The sequence below is a fragment of the Enoplosus armatus genome, chromosome 1, assembly GCF_043641665.1.
Source record: "Enoplosus armatus isolate fEnoArm2 chromosome 1, fEnoArm2.hap1, whole genome shotgun sequence".
NCBI lineage: Eukaryota > Metazoa > Chordata > Actinopteri > Centrarchiformes > Enoplosidae > Enoplosus > Enoplosus armatus.
In genome coordinates, this window is record NC_092180.1 from 17,561,048 (window position 1) to 17,575,887 (window position 14,840).

The 14,840-nt window shown below is 40.6% G+C and overlaps 1 protein-coding gene across 1 annotated transcript in view; it reads left to right on the forward strand.

Moving 5' to 3' along the window:
* myom2b (myomesin 2b) overlaps window positions 1–14,840 on the forward strand; it is a 30,488-nt gene that overhangs the window by 1,209 nt on the left and 14,439 nt on the right. The window contains exons 2-21 of the mRNA XM_070905464.1: window positions 2,080–2,137; window positions 2,400–2,554; window positions 2,835–2,921; window positions 4,751–4,839; window positions 5,225–5,275; window positions 5,420–5,584; window positions 6,030–6,191; window positions 6,328–6,469; window positions 7,175–7,374; window positions 7,951–8,004; window positions 8,157–8,284; window positions 9,989–10,172; window positions 10,322–10,496; window positions 10,598–10,719; window positions 10,863–11,050; window positions 11,395–11,521; window positions 11,736–11,914; window positions 13,224–13,338; window positions 13,637–13,799; window positions 13,932–14,038. Of these exons, the coding sequence (XP_070761565.1) occupies window positions 2,080–2,137; window positions 2,400–2,554; window positions 2,835–2,921; window positions 4,751–4,839; window positions 5,225–5,275; window positions 5,420–5,584; window positions 6,030–6,191; window positions 6,328–6,469; window positions 7,175–7,374; window positions 7,951–8,004; window positions 8,157–8,284; window positions 9,989–10,172; window positions 10,322–10,496; window positions 10,598–10,719; window positions 10,863–11,050; window positions 11,395–11,521; window positions 11,736–11,914; window positions 13,224–13,338; window positions 13,637–13,799; window positions 13,932–14,038 (2,651 nt within the window). The remainder of the gene's footprint in view (window positions 1–2,079; window positions 2,138–2,399; window positions 2,555–2,834; window positions 2,922–4,750; window positions 4,840–5,224; window positions 5,276–5,419; window positions 5,585–6,029; window positions 6,192–6,327; window positions 6,470–7,174; window positions 7,375–7,950; window positions 8,005–8,156; window positions 8,285–9,988; window positions 10,173–10,321; window positions 10,497–10,597; window positions 10,720–10,862; window positions 11,051–11,394; window positions 11,522–11,735; window positions 11,915–13,223; window positions 13,339–13,636; window positions 13,800–13,931; window positions 14,039–14,840) is intronic.

Consider the following 14,840-nt stretch of genomic DNA (forward strand, 5'->3'; position numbering starts at 1 on the left):
CTCTCTTTAACTTCAAACTCAAGTAAGTATGAAGCTTGTGTGTGTAATGTGCCACGAGCAATGACGGAGTGAAATGCTGATTAAATATAAGTTAACTATAGTGAGCTCAAGAAGATAATTTCTCTGACTGGTCAAATATTCCAGACACATTTGGAGAGGATATTTTTTATTCTGCTTCAAATATGATCTTTGTTGTTTAGGTGACAAAGCATATGGAGTCTGTTCGTCACATAGGTTTACCCACTGTCCTCTGCAGAACAGCACACTGAAATTTGCATGTTACTTGTTTCGCCAATAAGACAGCGTAAATTGTCGTCATCATACCCCAACCTGGCATCCACTTGCAACACAAAAACTAAGACATTATTTTTGGTCAAGGATGGCCTCATCTTCCTCTCTTAACAAGCAACATGGCCCCTTCCTGCCTCAGTTTCATCACAGTGGTCCACGCACCAACTGCTTCATCTGTTGCTGCCAGCTGTCAGGATCCCCCCTGACTTTCTGGACCGCGGGGCACGTCCCTCGGTTTTCCGGTGGCAGTGGTGGAATGACTTCAGGCCTGAGGGCTTTATGGACAACAGTGATGAAAGACACAGATTCACAGCTTCCCACTGCTGGCTGTGTCTCTCCTGCTGACAATCTCCAGCTCTCAGGCAACAGGCCTGTTGCCAGCTCTGGGGCAGCCTCTCATGGGTCGAACCTTCAGTGGCATGGTCAGCTGAATATGGAATCTGACTATGTGCAAAAAGATTGCGTAAAAAAACAGGGAGGGTGTTGTGATTAATCATTGTCCTCACATTTCTTCTTCGTCTCCTATATTTCAAACAGATGTGTCAGTCACAATGGTTCATGATAAAGATGGCTCTCCAAATGGACAACAGTTGTTGTTGTCCTGGAGGTTCTTTCAACTAAATATTTAAATATTTATTTGTAGAGATGCTGAAAGTTTTTCATGCCCAATGGTGCGCAGACAAACAATAATAACCACCCATAAAGCTAATGACTCTGCAGCACAAGAAACTGGTTAACTCTCTAACACACAAATTACAGTCATCTCATACACATTAATGCCCTCTGTCTTGAACACAGATGTTCCTTCAAAAAGCTTCTCTTTGTGGTGCTCAAGGCTTTCTGGTGTCAACCACATGTGGCCACTTTTCAATTTAAAATTGTTTAAAGTTTGTCTCTCTTTGCCTTAACATAGGGGTCATAGGTGAGTGTGTGTTGATATCCTGCTGTGTAAGACCAGGCTCAGTCAGGCATTCTTTCTTTTCCAGTCCCTACTATGGAGAGGTCTTGGAAAGTGTCCTGAATTCTTTTCTTTGCGTGAACAGGTTTCACACCCTTTTGTCTTATTATATATATTATATATTGGTGTCATGGCAGGGTTTAAATAATGGGGCTTCACTCCTTTAAGTTTTTAAAGCCTGTGTGAAAAATAACAAATCTCAATACAGTAACTGCAGGTGCGACCTCTAAACTTGTTGCTGCACCACTTCTTAAATCTCAGTGAATGCTCGGTTGGGGTACAATGTTCCAGCAAGTACATTGATTGGTGGATCAGCACTGATTGACTTTACTGGTAATTTCAAATCTCCATGCACTGCTCAGAAAAGTGAGCTGGCCTGCAGAGATGGAGGCTTTGCCTAATGGAAAACCTTCATTTTTTAAGTCTTTCATTTAAAAGTTATCAAAATGGCAGGAAACAATGTTGAATCAGGTCACAAGCACTGACTACAGACTGCATACAGCCTGTTACATATGTCTGAGAGACTAAACAAACACAGCACAAAACTAAAGCTACTTTGGAGGCTGACAGTCAACAAGCACCATACATCCCAACAACATGAGGCATTTTTGACACATGTATGTGTTAAGTAGTGTTATTTGGGCAGAGATGCACAACTAAATAAGGTTAATGTCACATTTTGAATATTTTTAACAAATGCTACATGGTACATGTTCAACATCACATAATCACATATCTTTAGGAATTTACTCAATTCTCGCTTGTGTGTGTGAAAGGAAACACTGTTTTCCTGAATTTGTTAGCGAAACTGACTTACTGTTTGTCCTTAGCTCTGAGGCGATGGAGGAAAGATATGAGCACAAAACACACGCTCACATCCAGGAAATGGTAAGAATCTATTTGTTAGATTCGTTGTGGAGCTAGGAACCTAAGAAATTCTCTATACCTTGTATTGTGTATGGTTGTGTACGTGACAATAAAACTTGATTTGTTTTTGAACGTTCCTTATCCAGACTTTTAGAAATGTGTATGTGTGGAGTGTATTAATTCCTGATAATATGGTATACAATAGTAATAGGGTAATAAGGCACTGAGTTAGTAAGTTATTTATTTGTGTAATATTTATTGGTATTCCTGTTTCCCTGTCTAGGTAAGGAAGAAGATGTTGGACAAATATGTGCATGAGGAGCCTATGATCAGGGGACCAAAGTTCCTGGCCAGACTCAGATCCCACACTGTGTTTGAAAACACTTCAGTCAAACTCTTCTGCACTGTTGAGGGCTTCCCCCTGCCCATTGTAAAATGGTGAATAAGAACTAAAAACTTGTTTTTCTTTTAACATGGTAGCAACATCTAATGCTAAAACCGACTCAATCAATTAATCACAAGACTTTTTTTACACTTACTCAACCGTACACTATTTCATGAAGATAGGATGGCTTATCATCTCTCTTTCTTTTCTTCTTTTAGATATGATAGTGATGTGAGCTTATTAGTGATGTGAAGAAATTTGCTGCTAAAAATGTTGTCTTTTATGGTTCCACATGTCTTGATACTGGTGAGCTGTAATCTTCCTCTATTTCAGGTATAAAGATGATGTGATCCTGAGCGTGTCCTCTGGAAAGTACCTGGTTGAAGCCAAAGGTGGAATCCATTCTCTGGAGATCCCAAGGTACAGTAAGTCAAAAATCATCCCCCAAGACTACAAGACTATGTCTTGAACCATGAGAACATCTATCTTGTCAGTCCCATCAGGAGCACCACACACATTCAAACGTCGTACTGACTGTGGTTACAGATATGGAGGGGGGAGGGGTGATCTCCCTCCAGTCTTAGGAAGCTCAGCTGTTCGAGTGCTGACCTCAGTGTTACGTGATACTCCAGGATTCTTTAAGTCATCACTCTCTCCTTGGATCCAGTCACCTTTAACTTCTTCCGTCTGCTACTTACACACAGATCATCCAACAGCCATTACTCCTTGAACTCTTCAATTCTCGCATCACCCTCCTGAGTGGTCTGAAACTCACATAGACCATTTACACTGAAAGCTGTGTGTTTTAAGTGAAAATAAAATATGGATAGTATCCAAGTTTTAAAAATAGGATGGGAGACCTTAAAGGATAAAGCTCTTTTGAATTACAAATTACCAGCAGCTTGTCATAATTTTAAGCCAGGCACATGACAGGGAGAGGAAAAGCCCCCCCGCACACCAAAAAACCCCCTCTAAGTCCTAGATCCTTGCATATGAAGGATTTATTGAATGCTATTATGATCCAAAATAAGAATACATTTGCTGCTCTCCCTCAGCTCCCTGCTGCAACCCGCAGTAGTCATTTTCGTCAATAATGTCTCCTTAAGACTACACCAGCCTACACAGTCTGCACGGGTTGAAATTCCCATGTTAGATGATACTGGTGTAATATGAGGTTTTGGAAAAGTCGGTGAGAGAGAGAAAGATATATAAAGATGAAAAGACCGAAGGATAAACAAGTAAGACGGTGAGACCAAAACATGGCTTTGACCTCTGTGGCAGCCCTCTTGTGCCTCTTTGTCTTTCTCTCTACATCTCTCCAATATGCCCTTTCACCAGTAAATGCGATTTTCTATGTTGGCATCATCTGAGAGGAGAACTTGATTGTCTAGATCAGAAGCTTCTGTAAATTTGCTTGCTTGGGGCTTGCTTAGATTGTCAAATATCTGTGGCCATATGGTTCTAGAGGGAACAAAAGCAGCAACATCTCATATAAATATGATTTAGAGGAAGCATGCCAATCACGGAAGACACGGAAGGTGATGCATGACATCCTGCAACTTCACCATGGCAAGCATTTTTGTGAAAATGTCCTGACTGAAAAGAGCTGTTATTTATTCACTAACAAGACAAGATTGTGTTTCAGCTTTGTGTCACTGCCTCCAAGAAATATATCTAATGCCAAGTCTTGTAAAACATAACTTAATTGATCCAGAATGCGTTTGTCAAGTAGGATCATGCATGCGGGAGCGCTGTGAGTTGACACCAATGCCTTCCCCAGATGACTGAACCCAGCAATATTGTAGGTTCTACTATATGTGTGAATGGGGCTCAGCTCAAGCTCTGCCGCGCCTGCTCAGCAGCTGATGGTCCCTGGCAACATAATGCATTCATGTGGGAAATTATTGCTCATTTGGTGCATTAGTTTCATACACCTTGTAAAAGCAAATCCCCACTGCCATTACTTCAGCAATTTACAATTACTCCTGTTGGAGCGGATCCTTGTGGATATAAAGTAAATCTGGTCTGTAGGCATTTTCCATGTTTCTTCAGATGACTATAAACATTACTAAAGACTCAAATAAACACCCAGGATGAAGAATGACAAAGAATCTTGTTAGGATAAAACTCTTATCCATGGTTTCATTTACACATCTGTCGGCCATTTTAACTAATCTTTTGATCAAAATACAACAAGGATCTATGAGAATCCTGGTATATTTAACTTGTGTTTTATTTTATATTTATAGGTGCTCAACTGATGATACCGCTCAGTACACTGCTGTGGCTGGTAACATCCATGGACAAGCCTCTAGTCAGGCCTCCCTCATTATCAAGAGTAAGTCCTTCTGTCCGATTGTCTTGTATTTCATTTTGTAGTGTGATTCTTCTCATACAGTCACACCAGAACATGCTAGTTGGCAGGTCTGAATGTATTCAAGCCAGATTTGTTAAGTTCTGCCTTCTGTGGGTTCTATACAAGTCTTGAAACATTTAAAGTTGGGGTCTTAAAAATTACTGGAATGCCTTACATCCAGTTATTGGAGGTCCCATTTGTCATTACATTTAGCTGAGGCACTTGGTCTTGATCTATAACTGCACACTTTAGGCTGTCAGTGTTCCATTACTGCCATCTGTTTGCTTGTTCACCAATTTCTTAGCCTTCATTATTACAACTGGCTGCTGCTAATAGCTTTTGGTATGTTTGTTTTGTCATAACTTAGGGTTCAAGCAGGAGGATGAGTCTTGCCCATATGCATGGCTGCCTTACACAGGTAAGCATCATAATTACCTCCAGAAATTACAAGATCAATACCATTACTAGGCAATAAAATATCTCTTTTCAAAGCAGTGTGTGAAGCACCACTGGCACTATTCCCTCTCTCATTCTCTGTTTCTTCCTTTTCCCAATCTCTCAGCTGCCATGCTTCCCAAAATCAATTACACTAAAATCAACATCACTTTTGTGGAGAAGTTTGGGCCAGTGTTTGCTACTGAGGGAGAGTCTGCCACTCTGACTGCTACCATGACCCTGAACCCCAACCTGGCCAACCTGCAGCCCGAGGCACAGTGGTATAGAGATGGTAATTGTTATAAAGCAGCATTTTATGACAAAGTAATTACACTATAATTGCTAGTAATATATATCGCCTGCCACGGCAGCTACCACACCCAATCTAGTCGACATGCAGCCAGAGGCACAGCACAGTGGAAAAATGGTAATATGTTACGGACACTATTTTTATTGCTAATTAATTATAGTGAAAGTAGTTAAATAGACTAGCGAAATACCCCCAATTCATAAGTAGTTTAATTTGCTGTGTGTGTATGTGTAGACATTACATAAAAGGTGCCATGTGGTATAAAAGCAAACTGTAATAGGTTAATCTTTTATGTTCAACACCACTATATGCAGTCAAACCTCATGTATAATTTATAGAAAAATGATGCTGTACAGCCATTTAGAATCGAGGTTTATAAGAATTATGCAGGAAGTGACACTGAACTCAGATCCCGTCTCATTTCCAGACACGCGTCTGTTTGATTCTAAATGGGTGAAGATTGAAACTGGCAGAGGAGTCACCACCTTGACTCTTCCTAACCTCTTCAAAGATGATGAAGGCCTCTACACACTACGCATGGTCACTAAAGGAGGCACCGCAGAACACAGCGCATTTGTCTCCGTCGCAGGTGAGGTGTTCTGGATGACAACATCAAGGCGACCAATGATTCAAAAACTGCAATTTTACAGAACTGTGTTGCTATACTTATTATTCCTTACATATAACATGATTATTAAAATGTCACTGTGTCACTTCCTGTGTAGATGGTCCTCCCCCTGTACCTGGTTCACCTGGTGCTCCTATGGACATCAAGATCCACGATGCCAATAGAGACTATGTCATTGTGTCATGGAAGCCCCCAAATACCACCACTGAGGGACCAATCCTGGGATACTTTGTGGACAAGTAGGAGTTACTGACTTAAACACCATAAATAATTAAACTGACCAACATAAAGACTCACTACTGTAAGTCATCACATAGTTTGCTTGATTATCTGTACAAATGAAGGGGTTGTAGTCTTTAGTTACAGGGAATTCGTCCTTTCTCTCTACACTGAACTATTCTTCTGTACTTCTACATTCATTGTCAGCTCTACTCTTATGGGCCCTTTCTGCACCTCACATTTTTAACCAATACAACCTTAAACACACATGGCTCAGTAAGTTATAGGAGTCTTTGACAGCAACTTTTTAACACAACTACCTTTCATATTTTTGGAAGACACCATGATGGACAAAGAAGATCTCTGTATAACGTTTGTTGATGCACCTATTACTAGACTACTTTCACTCAACTGTGACTCTCACAATGTCCAATCCACTGTATTCTAATGCACTGGCATCCTCATATTTCCTCCATTATTCTTGTGCTGTCAGATAGATTAAGTATTGTAATTGTAATCAGAGTTGCCACATCTTTTGTGCTAGGACCTTGTAAAAATATGACCTAACCTATAATAGGACAGGATGATGGTAGAATGTCATATAGGTTATGATCTCTGTTTGAGGCATTGTTGTGTAGAGGACGTAACAAAGCCGTTTTCCATTGTGCTTTCTGGAACTTTCCCAAACTCTTCTTTTCTTGTTTCTTTTTATCTTGATTTTGCAGATGTGAGGTTGGAACTGAAAACTGGACCCAATGCAATGATCACCCCATAAAGATTTGTAAATACCCAGTGTCTGGACTGTTTGAAGGACACTCCTACTACTTCAGAGTCAGAGCAGTCAACTCGCACGGAATTAGCAAAGCATCCCGCATGTCTGATCCTATCGCTGCACTGGACCCCACTGAGTTCGAGAGGCTCCATGGTGGGTTTAACTGGATTAGAATAAAGAAATGTCACCCCTGCCTTTTATATTACATCATTTCAAGACTGGAAGAAACGTGTCCCATAGTCACTGACATGCCAAATGTCACTGCTGTTTTGGTATGTTTGGATGGAAGTAATGATTTCTTCCTTCATCATATCAATAATGTCTGTTTTGGTACTTTCTTTTACTGACTGGACACAAAATCAGTTCACCATATAGCCAGTTTATGAATATTTTAACATATTAGTCAAAACAACAATTTAGTACTGTTTCTCTTTGCCAGAAAAAAAACAAGAAACACAGTTAACTTTACATGGCATACTGCAGAATTTATTGCTTGTAATTTTGCTTCACTGACTAAACTGCTTTATTGGACTCTTTTAAGGGCCACTGTACAAAGCTTGGTTTATGTTTGGATGATGTGCCCTTCCTTGATCAGTGCAGTTTTAAAAATGACGGGCACAGAACAACGTTTATCCGAATCTCGAACATTTTTACCAAACGAACAATTTGAACATGTTCAACATGAACATAAATCAGATTGGTGGTAATGTTGTTTTTGTCTTTCTGTAGCCAAAAAACTTGGAGGAAAACTTGATGTTGTGTCTTACTACGATGAAGTGGAAGGTGAGGTGGTTACTAAAATGAATGCATATCTATATGTATTATTGTATATAATATCTATATCTTTCTAGTATATTACTGTTCAGAGTAAGAGGAAAGCAGTGGGTGTCTCACAGTTCATGTACTTAATCATCTCTGTGTGTGTTTCTGTGCAGCTGAAGGAAAGCCCCCAGGTGCTCCATCAGGAATTTATGCCTCAGAAACAGACAGGACGTATGTTGTTCTGAGCTGGAAAGCCCCCGCATATTACAGCAAGGCTCCCATGTGGTACTACATAGAAAAGGTAACAATGTCACCAATGCTGCTTTGAGTACTACACTGTACGTACTTCTCAGATGTACACCTTACCAGTGGTGAAAGAATGTGTTTGAAAGCCCCTCCCAACTCCAGTAAAGCTGCAATGTAGTTTGGATCGATCAGGGATGTGTGCGCAATTGGTGGTACTCCTCTCTCTCCTTGGAAGTCTGTGGTTGGACAAAAGAATATTTGGTCCAACAATATTCATTTAATTTCTAAAACTCTTAACATTTGTGTTAAACACCTCAATTTTGGTGTCAAAGAAATTCTAATTTTTGATAAAGCTAATTGGCTGATATCAGGCAAAATACACTTGTGACCATACATTCTTCATTGCTGTATATGCACTATATTGCCAAAAGTATTGGCTCACCTGCCTTGACTCGCATATGAACTTAAGTGACATCCCATTCTTAATCCATAGGGTTTAATATGACGTCGGTCCACCCTTTGCAGCTATAACAGCTTCAACTCTTCTGGGAAGGCTTTCCACAAGGTTTAGGAGTGTGTTTATGGGAATTTTTGACCATTCTTCCAGAAGCACATTTGTGAGGTCACACACTGATGTTGGACGAGAAGGCCTGGCTCTCAGTCTCCGCTCTAATTCATCCCAAAGGTGTTCTAACGGGTTGAGGTCAGGACTCTGTGCAGGCCAGTCAAGTTCATCCACACCAAACTCTCTCATCCATGTCTTTATGGACCTTGCTTTATGCCTTGCTGTATGCTGAAGCATTCAGAGTTCCTTTCACTGGAACTAAGGGGCCAAGCCCAGCTCCTGAAAAAAAAACCCACACCATAATCCCCCCTCCACCAAACTTTACACTTGGCACAATGCAGTCAGACAAGTACCGTTCTCCTGGCAACCGCCAAACCCAGACTCGTCCATCAGATCGCCAGATGGTGAAGCGTGATTCGTCACTCCAGAGAACGCGTCTCCACTGCTCTAGAGTCCAGTGGCGGCGTGCTTTACACCACTGCATCCAACGCTTTGCATTGCACTTGGTGATGTATGGCTTGGATGCAGCTGCTCGGCCATGGAAACCCATTCCATGAAGCTCTCTACGCACTGTTCTTGAGCTAATCTGAAGGCCACATGAAGTTTGGAGGTCTGTAGCGATTGACTCTGCAGAAAGTTGGCGACCTCTGCGCACTATGCGCCTCAGCATCCGCTGACCCCACTCTGTCATTTTACGTGGCCTACCACTTCGTGGCTGAGTTGCTGTCGTTCCCAATCGCTTCCACTTTGTTATAATACCACTGACAGTTGACTGTGGAATATTTAGGAGTGAGGAAATTTCATGACTGGACTTGTTGCACAGGTGGCATCCTATCACAGTACCACGCTGGAATTCACTGAGCTCCTGAGAGCGACCCATTCTTTCACAAATGTTTGTAGAAACAGTCTGCATGCCTTGGTGCATGATTTTATACACCTGTGGCCATGGAAGTGATTGGAACACCTGATTTCAATTATTTGGATGGGTGAGTGAATACTTTTGGCAATATAGTGTATATATATAACATATATATAACAGCAGTTTTCCTTGTGCAGTTTTCTGATCATCTGCACTAGATCAGACTATTGTGAACTGACAAGATTAATCTAAACAATTACTAAAGATGTGCAATGAATCCAGCATATCATGATGTGTGTGGATGTATAGTAGCAGCAGTCTCTCTCTCCCCACAGAGTATGGCAGACAGTGGTGCGTGGCAACGTGTTAACACTCAGGTCCCTATTCGTTCTCCCCGTTATGCCGTCTTTGACCTGGCAGAGGGCAAAGAATATAAGTTCAGAGTTGTGTCTGCCAATATCTATGGAAACAGTGAGCCATCAGAGCCGACTGGACTTATCAAGACTCAGGAACTCAAAGGTCTGTCTGTCCATTTCTTTGTATTGTTACACATCAGTAGGTTTTCTACAACCACGGAATAAATCCACACATAAGATGCCATTGTGTTTATGATTATCTATTGTCATTTTTGTACATTTTTACACATGCTATTTTTTTATTGTCTTCAGGTGTGCCATCTGCTCCCGGTCAGGTGATTGCTACCAGGGAAACAGACACCTCTGTCCTCATCCAGTGGGCTCCTCCAAAGGAACCCAACAACCTGATTGGCTACTACATCGACCAGTGTGTGAAGGGGTCCAAGGACTGGACCTCGGCCAATCACAAACCTCGCAAGAACAGCAAGTATGTTAAAAACCAAATACTGTATTGCTCAGAAACGTGTCTTTCTTTGATTGTTGTTATAGCGTACCAAAGCAATACTCATGGTGATTCTGTTTCTGTAGGTTTGTGGTTAGCGGTCTGACCAAAGGAGAAACCTATGTGTTCCGTGTCCAGGCTATCAATGAGCTGGGTCTTAGTGATGAATCCCAGGAGTCCGCACCTCTGACTGTTAAGGCTGCACTGAGTCAGTATTGGCAAATGTTTGGTCATTATTATTGATGATGATGATGGTGATAATGATGATTATCTGCTTTGTAAGATCGCTGCTGGACTGTGATGATCTATCATTGCAATTATAAGTATTAACACTCAGTACTGCCTTTGCAGCCACCCCCTCTGCTCCATATGACATTACTTTGCTGAACTGTGACAGCCACTCAATGGTTCTGAACTGGAAGAAGCCTCTTCACTCTGGAGGAGCAAAGATCAAGGAGTATTATGTGGACAAAAGACGCAGTGGAACAACCATGTGGAGGGAGGTTAATATCCCACCATTCACAGAAAGAGTTTATAAGGTACAACAATGTCTGCTGTTAACCTTACCTGTTGTCTTACCTTAAAACATCAAAACAAGGGAGGGAGCCACAAGTTTAGCATGAATTGGATTCAAGTACTTCAGTTGGTTGTTGTCTGATACCACAACAAAGCTTCAGTCCCATATCTACTTTGTTTTAACAATGGTTTGGTTTGGTTTTCCACATTCTAAGAAAAGTATCTGGGTCACCAAGCACCAATTTCACTATCCAGTATTTCATGCTGCTTATTTTGTGCACAGTCGGCTTGTGTGAGTTTGTAAAGTGGTTTGTTTAAAATAATGATGATTGGCATGTTAGTAACCATGGTAACATTTAATTGACAGGTGGAAAGCTTGACAGAGGGAGCAGTCTATCAGTTCCAGGTGTATGCAGCCAACCTGGCTGGCCTCGGACCAGCGTCCGCACATTCAGCCGACTTTACCTGTGAGGCCTGGACTATGCCGGAGCCTGGTCAGTAAACGTCACCTGCTGACTGACTTGGTCACCATCACTGACAAACTTTGAAACTTGCCCAAAAGTACATCAAGCCTATACAAGTTTATGGCAATCATGCTCCTGTCTAACAAATAGCCATGAGAATTAGGCGGAAGGGAGTGAATGTTGTCATTGAAACACATACAAATGTAAATGTGGGTTTGTGTCTCTTCCCCTGTGTGACCTTTAGGCCCTGCCTATGACCTGACTTTCTGTGAAGTGAGAGATAAGTCATTGACGATTGAGTGGCAAAAGCCTGTCTATGCTGGTTCTGGACCAATCACAGGCTATCATATTGAGTACGCTAAGAAGGGCACTTCTGACTGGACCACAGCCAATGAGAAAGCTATCAGTCATCGCTTCCTCAAGGTGAGAGCATCTTTAATATGGTTTAGGGTTCTTAAGGTTTCTTTTATTTGTGGATTATCAGTATTATTATTTATCTGAAAAACCTCCATATAATATTATCTGATGACAATGTAATTTGACATAAAAGTTATGTAGAGCGTAAACAAATAGTCCAGTCATTTATTCACTGATAATCAATTAAACTATTTTGATAATTTATTTTTCTGAACAAAAATACCAAAAACGAGTCTATGACAGTCAACTTAATATTTTTAGGTTTTGAAAAACAAGCATTTTGAATGCGTCACAACAGTTTATAGACTTAACGATTAGTTGAGAAAGTAATTGACAGATTGAATCAGAATGATCGTTAGTTATGCCATAACTTTTTTAATTCTAGTTTTTTGTTTTTCTTCATCAGACATTTGTCAAAAAGTGTAAAAAAGCATCTGGGATGGCACAAAGGAAATTACAGCAACTTTATTTAGCTTTTATATAACGTCACTGTGTAAAATATTGTGGAGAAACTGGATGCTGGTGTTTAGTGTCAGCACTGCTGAAGTTACAACCATTACTCCTGATGCTACATTGTATGCTGCTTATGTTAATAATATGTTCAGCACTGTGCTACTCTATACGTTTGTTTGTTTCTGCAAAGCTTTCCATTGGCTCCTGTTTGCTGTGATATTGTTTTCAAACTTCCATACATTACATTTCAGCCTTCTGTACTAGCATATAGAGTTACATTGACTCTATTGTACAATGCAGTGATACCCTTACATTAAACTGTGTGACACTGACACCTAGTGGATAAAGTAAGTTAAGAACAGTACAAAAAAAGCTATGGAGGGAGATGAGGTTTGGGAGGTTTGAGAATGAAAGGTAGCAGCAATTAGGTGACTTATCTCACATGTGACACTGACAAGTCAGTCAACAAATCAACATTATATGTATTTGATTACCGTGTAATGCAAAGAATATGGGTTGTAAAACAGTACAGATTAATTATGAGTGAATATAAATTAGGTTAATTAATTTATTGCCAAAAATAATAAGAATGAGTCTGGGTACATACATTTTGCTGCAGTAGCTGCTGGATCTACTACTGCTGTCATTATCTCACATGCCAAATAACTTGCCTCAGAAACTGGACTGTCTGCAACAGTTTCTGATGGTGATGCTTCTGATGGAAGAACATACTGCTACAAATGTCACAGTTGCTGTCAGATTTGCCCAAACTGATGATCAATGCAGATGTAGACAAACAAATCATAGCTCTCCTCCTCCCTTCACCAATACTAGGCTGTTTTCTTGTCTGTTTGTTTCCTAGGTAACAGGTCTGGAGGAGGGCAGTAGCTATGTGTTCCGAGTGCGTGGGGTCAATGCTGCAGGAGTGGGAATGGCCTCAATGTCCTCTGATCCAGTGACCGCTAAGGCTTTGCCAGGTAACGTCTATTCACAGACAGAAGGAGATTATCCTTGTGTTATCTTCACTATTCTCAATTTCTGAAAAAGAAGTTTCACAACATAGTCAACACATGGTTTTGCTAAGTTGGAATGATGCACTCTTTTTCAAAGTGCTGGAGGCAAGATGAAAGTGGTTAACTGTTAGTGGAGCGGAAAAATATAATTAAAAACCCATTGAAATATAAAAACTATGGACAATTCCTTCTGTGGAGACTGAAATGTAAATGTGTGTTACAAATTAGAATAACTTTATGTGTTTGTTTCTGTGTACTCAAGGTGCCCAGGAGGTCTCCTGTGGTGTGGATGAGAAGTCAGGTGACATTGTTCTGTCATTCGAGTCCTGCCAAATAACCGAGAGCTCTCAGTTCATCTGGAAGAAAGATTATAAAGAAATAACCGATTTCTCTAAAGGAGTAGTGATTAAGACTGAAGGCAGCCAGTAAGACCACACGCATATTTGTATGTACACATGCAAACAGTTGTAAAAAAATGCATTTTAAAATCTTAATTGTGCACCATCTCTTCTGTCTTTATCTGTGTGTCTGCGTCTCTCTCCTGCCCTGCATCGTAGTTCTAAGCTGATATTTAAGAACGCAGATAAAGAGGACTTTGGGACGTACTCTGTTTCTGTCACCAACACAGAGGGAGTGTCATCCAGCTACACAATCTCTGCTGAAGGTGTGTAAGTGTGGCTCTGGTGCTGAACCACCCAGCCAACTCTTGGCTTTCTAAATGTACAGAAATACCATACAAATTATCTTCATCATCTCGTCAGCATTTACATTTTACGTTTCCTCCATCTGTAGTGCATGCAAATATCTTCCATGCCTTGATCATGGGAATTTTGAACAGCTGTAAGTATCAAAAGCAAAATTCAAAAGGAAACCATGTATGGAAGAACTGAGGCGCTGTGTAGGATGAAATAAAGATGAAAGCAATGAGGCCGTGCTTGGAAACGATCACACGGGCATGTAGGCAACAAACAATTTCATTACACATCTGATGAATACTAGCAGAACACGCTGCTTACAAGCTTGGGGCAATGTCAGTGTTTTACAACCACGTCTTCATAGCAAAGGGCTTTCCGTCAGAAAGTTTCACAATGTTTTTCCAGCTATTGCACCACTACGCTACTAGGCTATAATATGTTATTCAGTGTGCCTTACACTGATTGCTTCCCATTTGGCCTACAGTTTTTTCAGCCTTACAATAATTTATAAACTCATTTATTTCACTTACATCACAGGTACTCTGATAATTGAATATACTAACTCTTAATGCAGTTTGTTAGAGGAGTTTCAGAACGGATCTTCCCTATGGCTGTATTTGCTTCAGTCTTAAAGTGTTTGTGCGTTTATCTGCCTCTTCCTATTAAACACAATTACAGTATCAACTTCTCCCGCTCCAAACTTGGTACTTGAAGCACCCCATCAAAGTGCATGATAAAATGATATCTGTGTACAAAGTGTGACGTGTATTT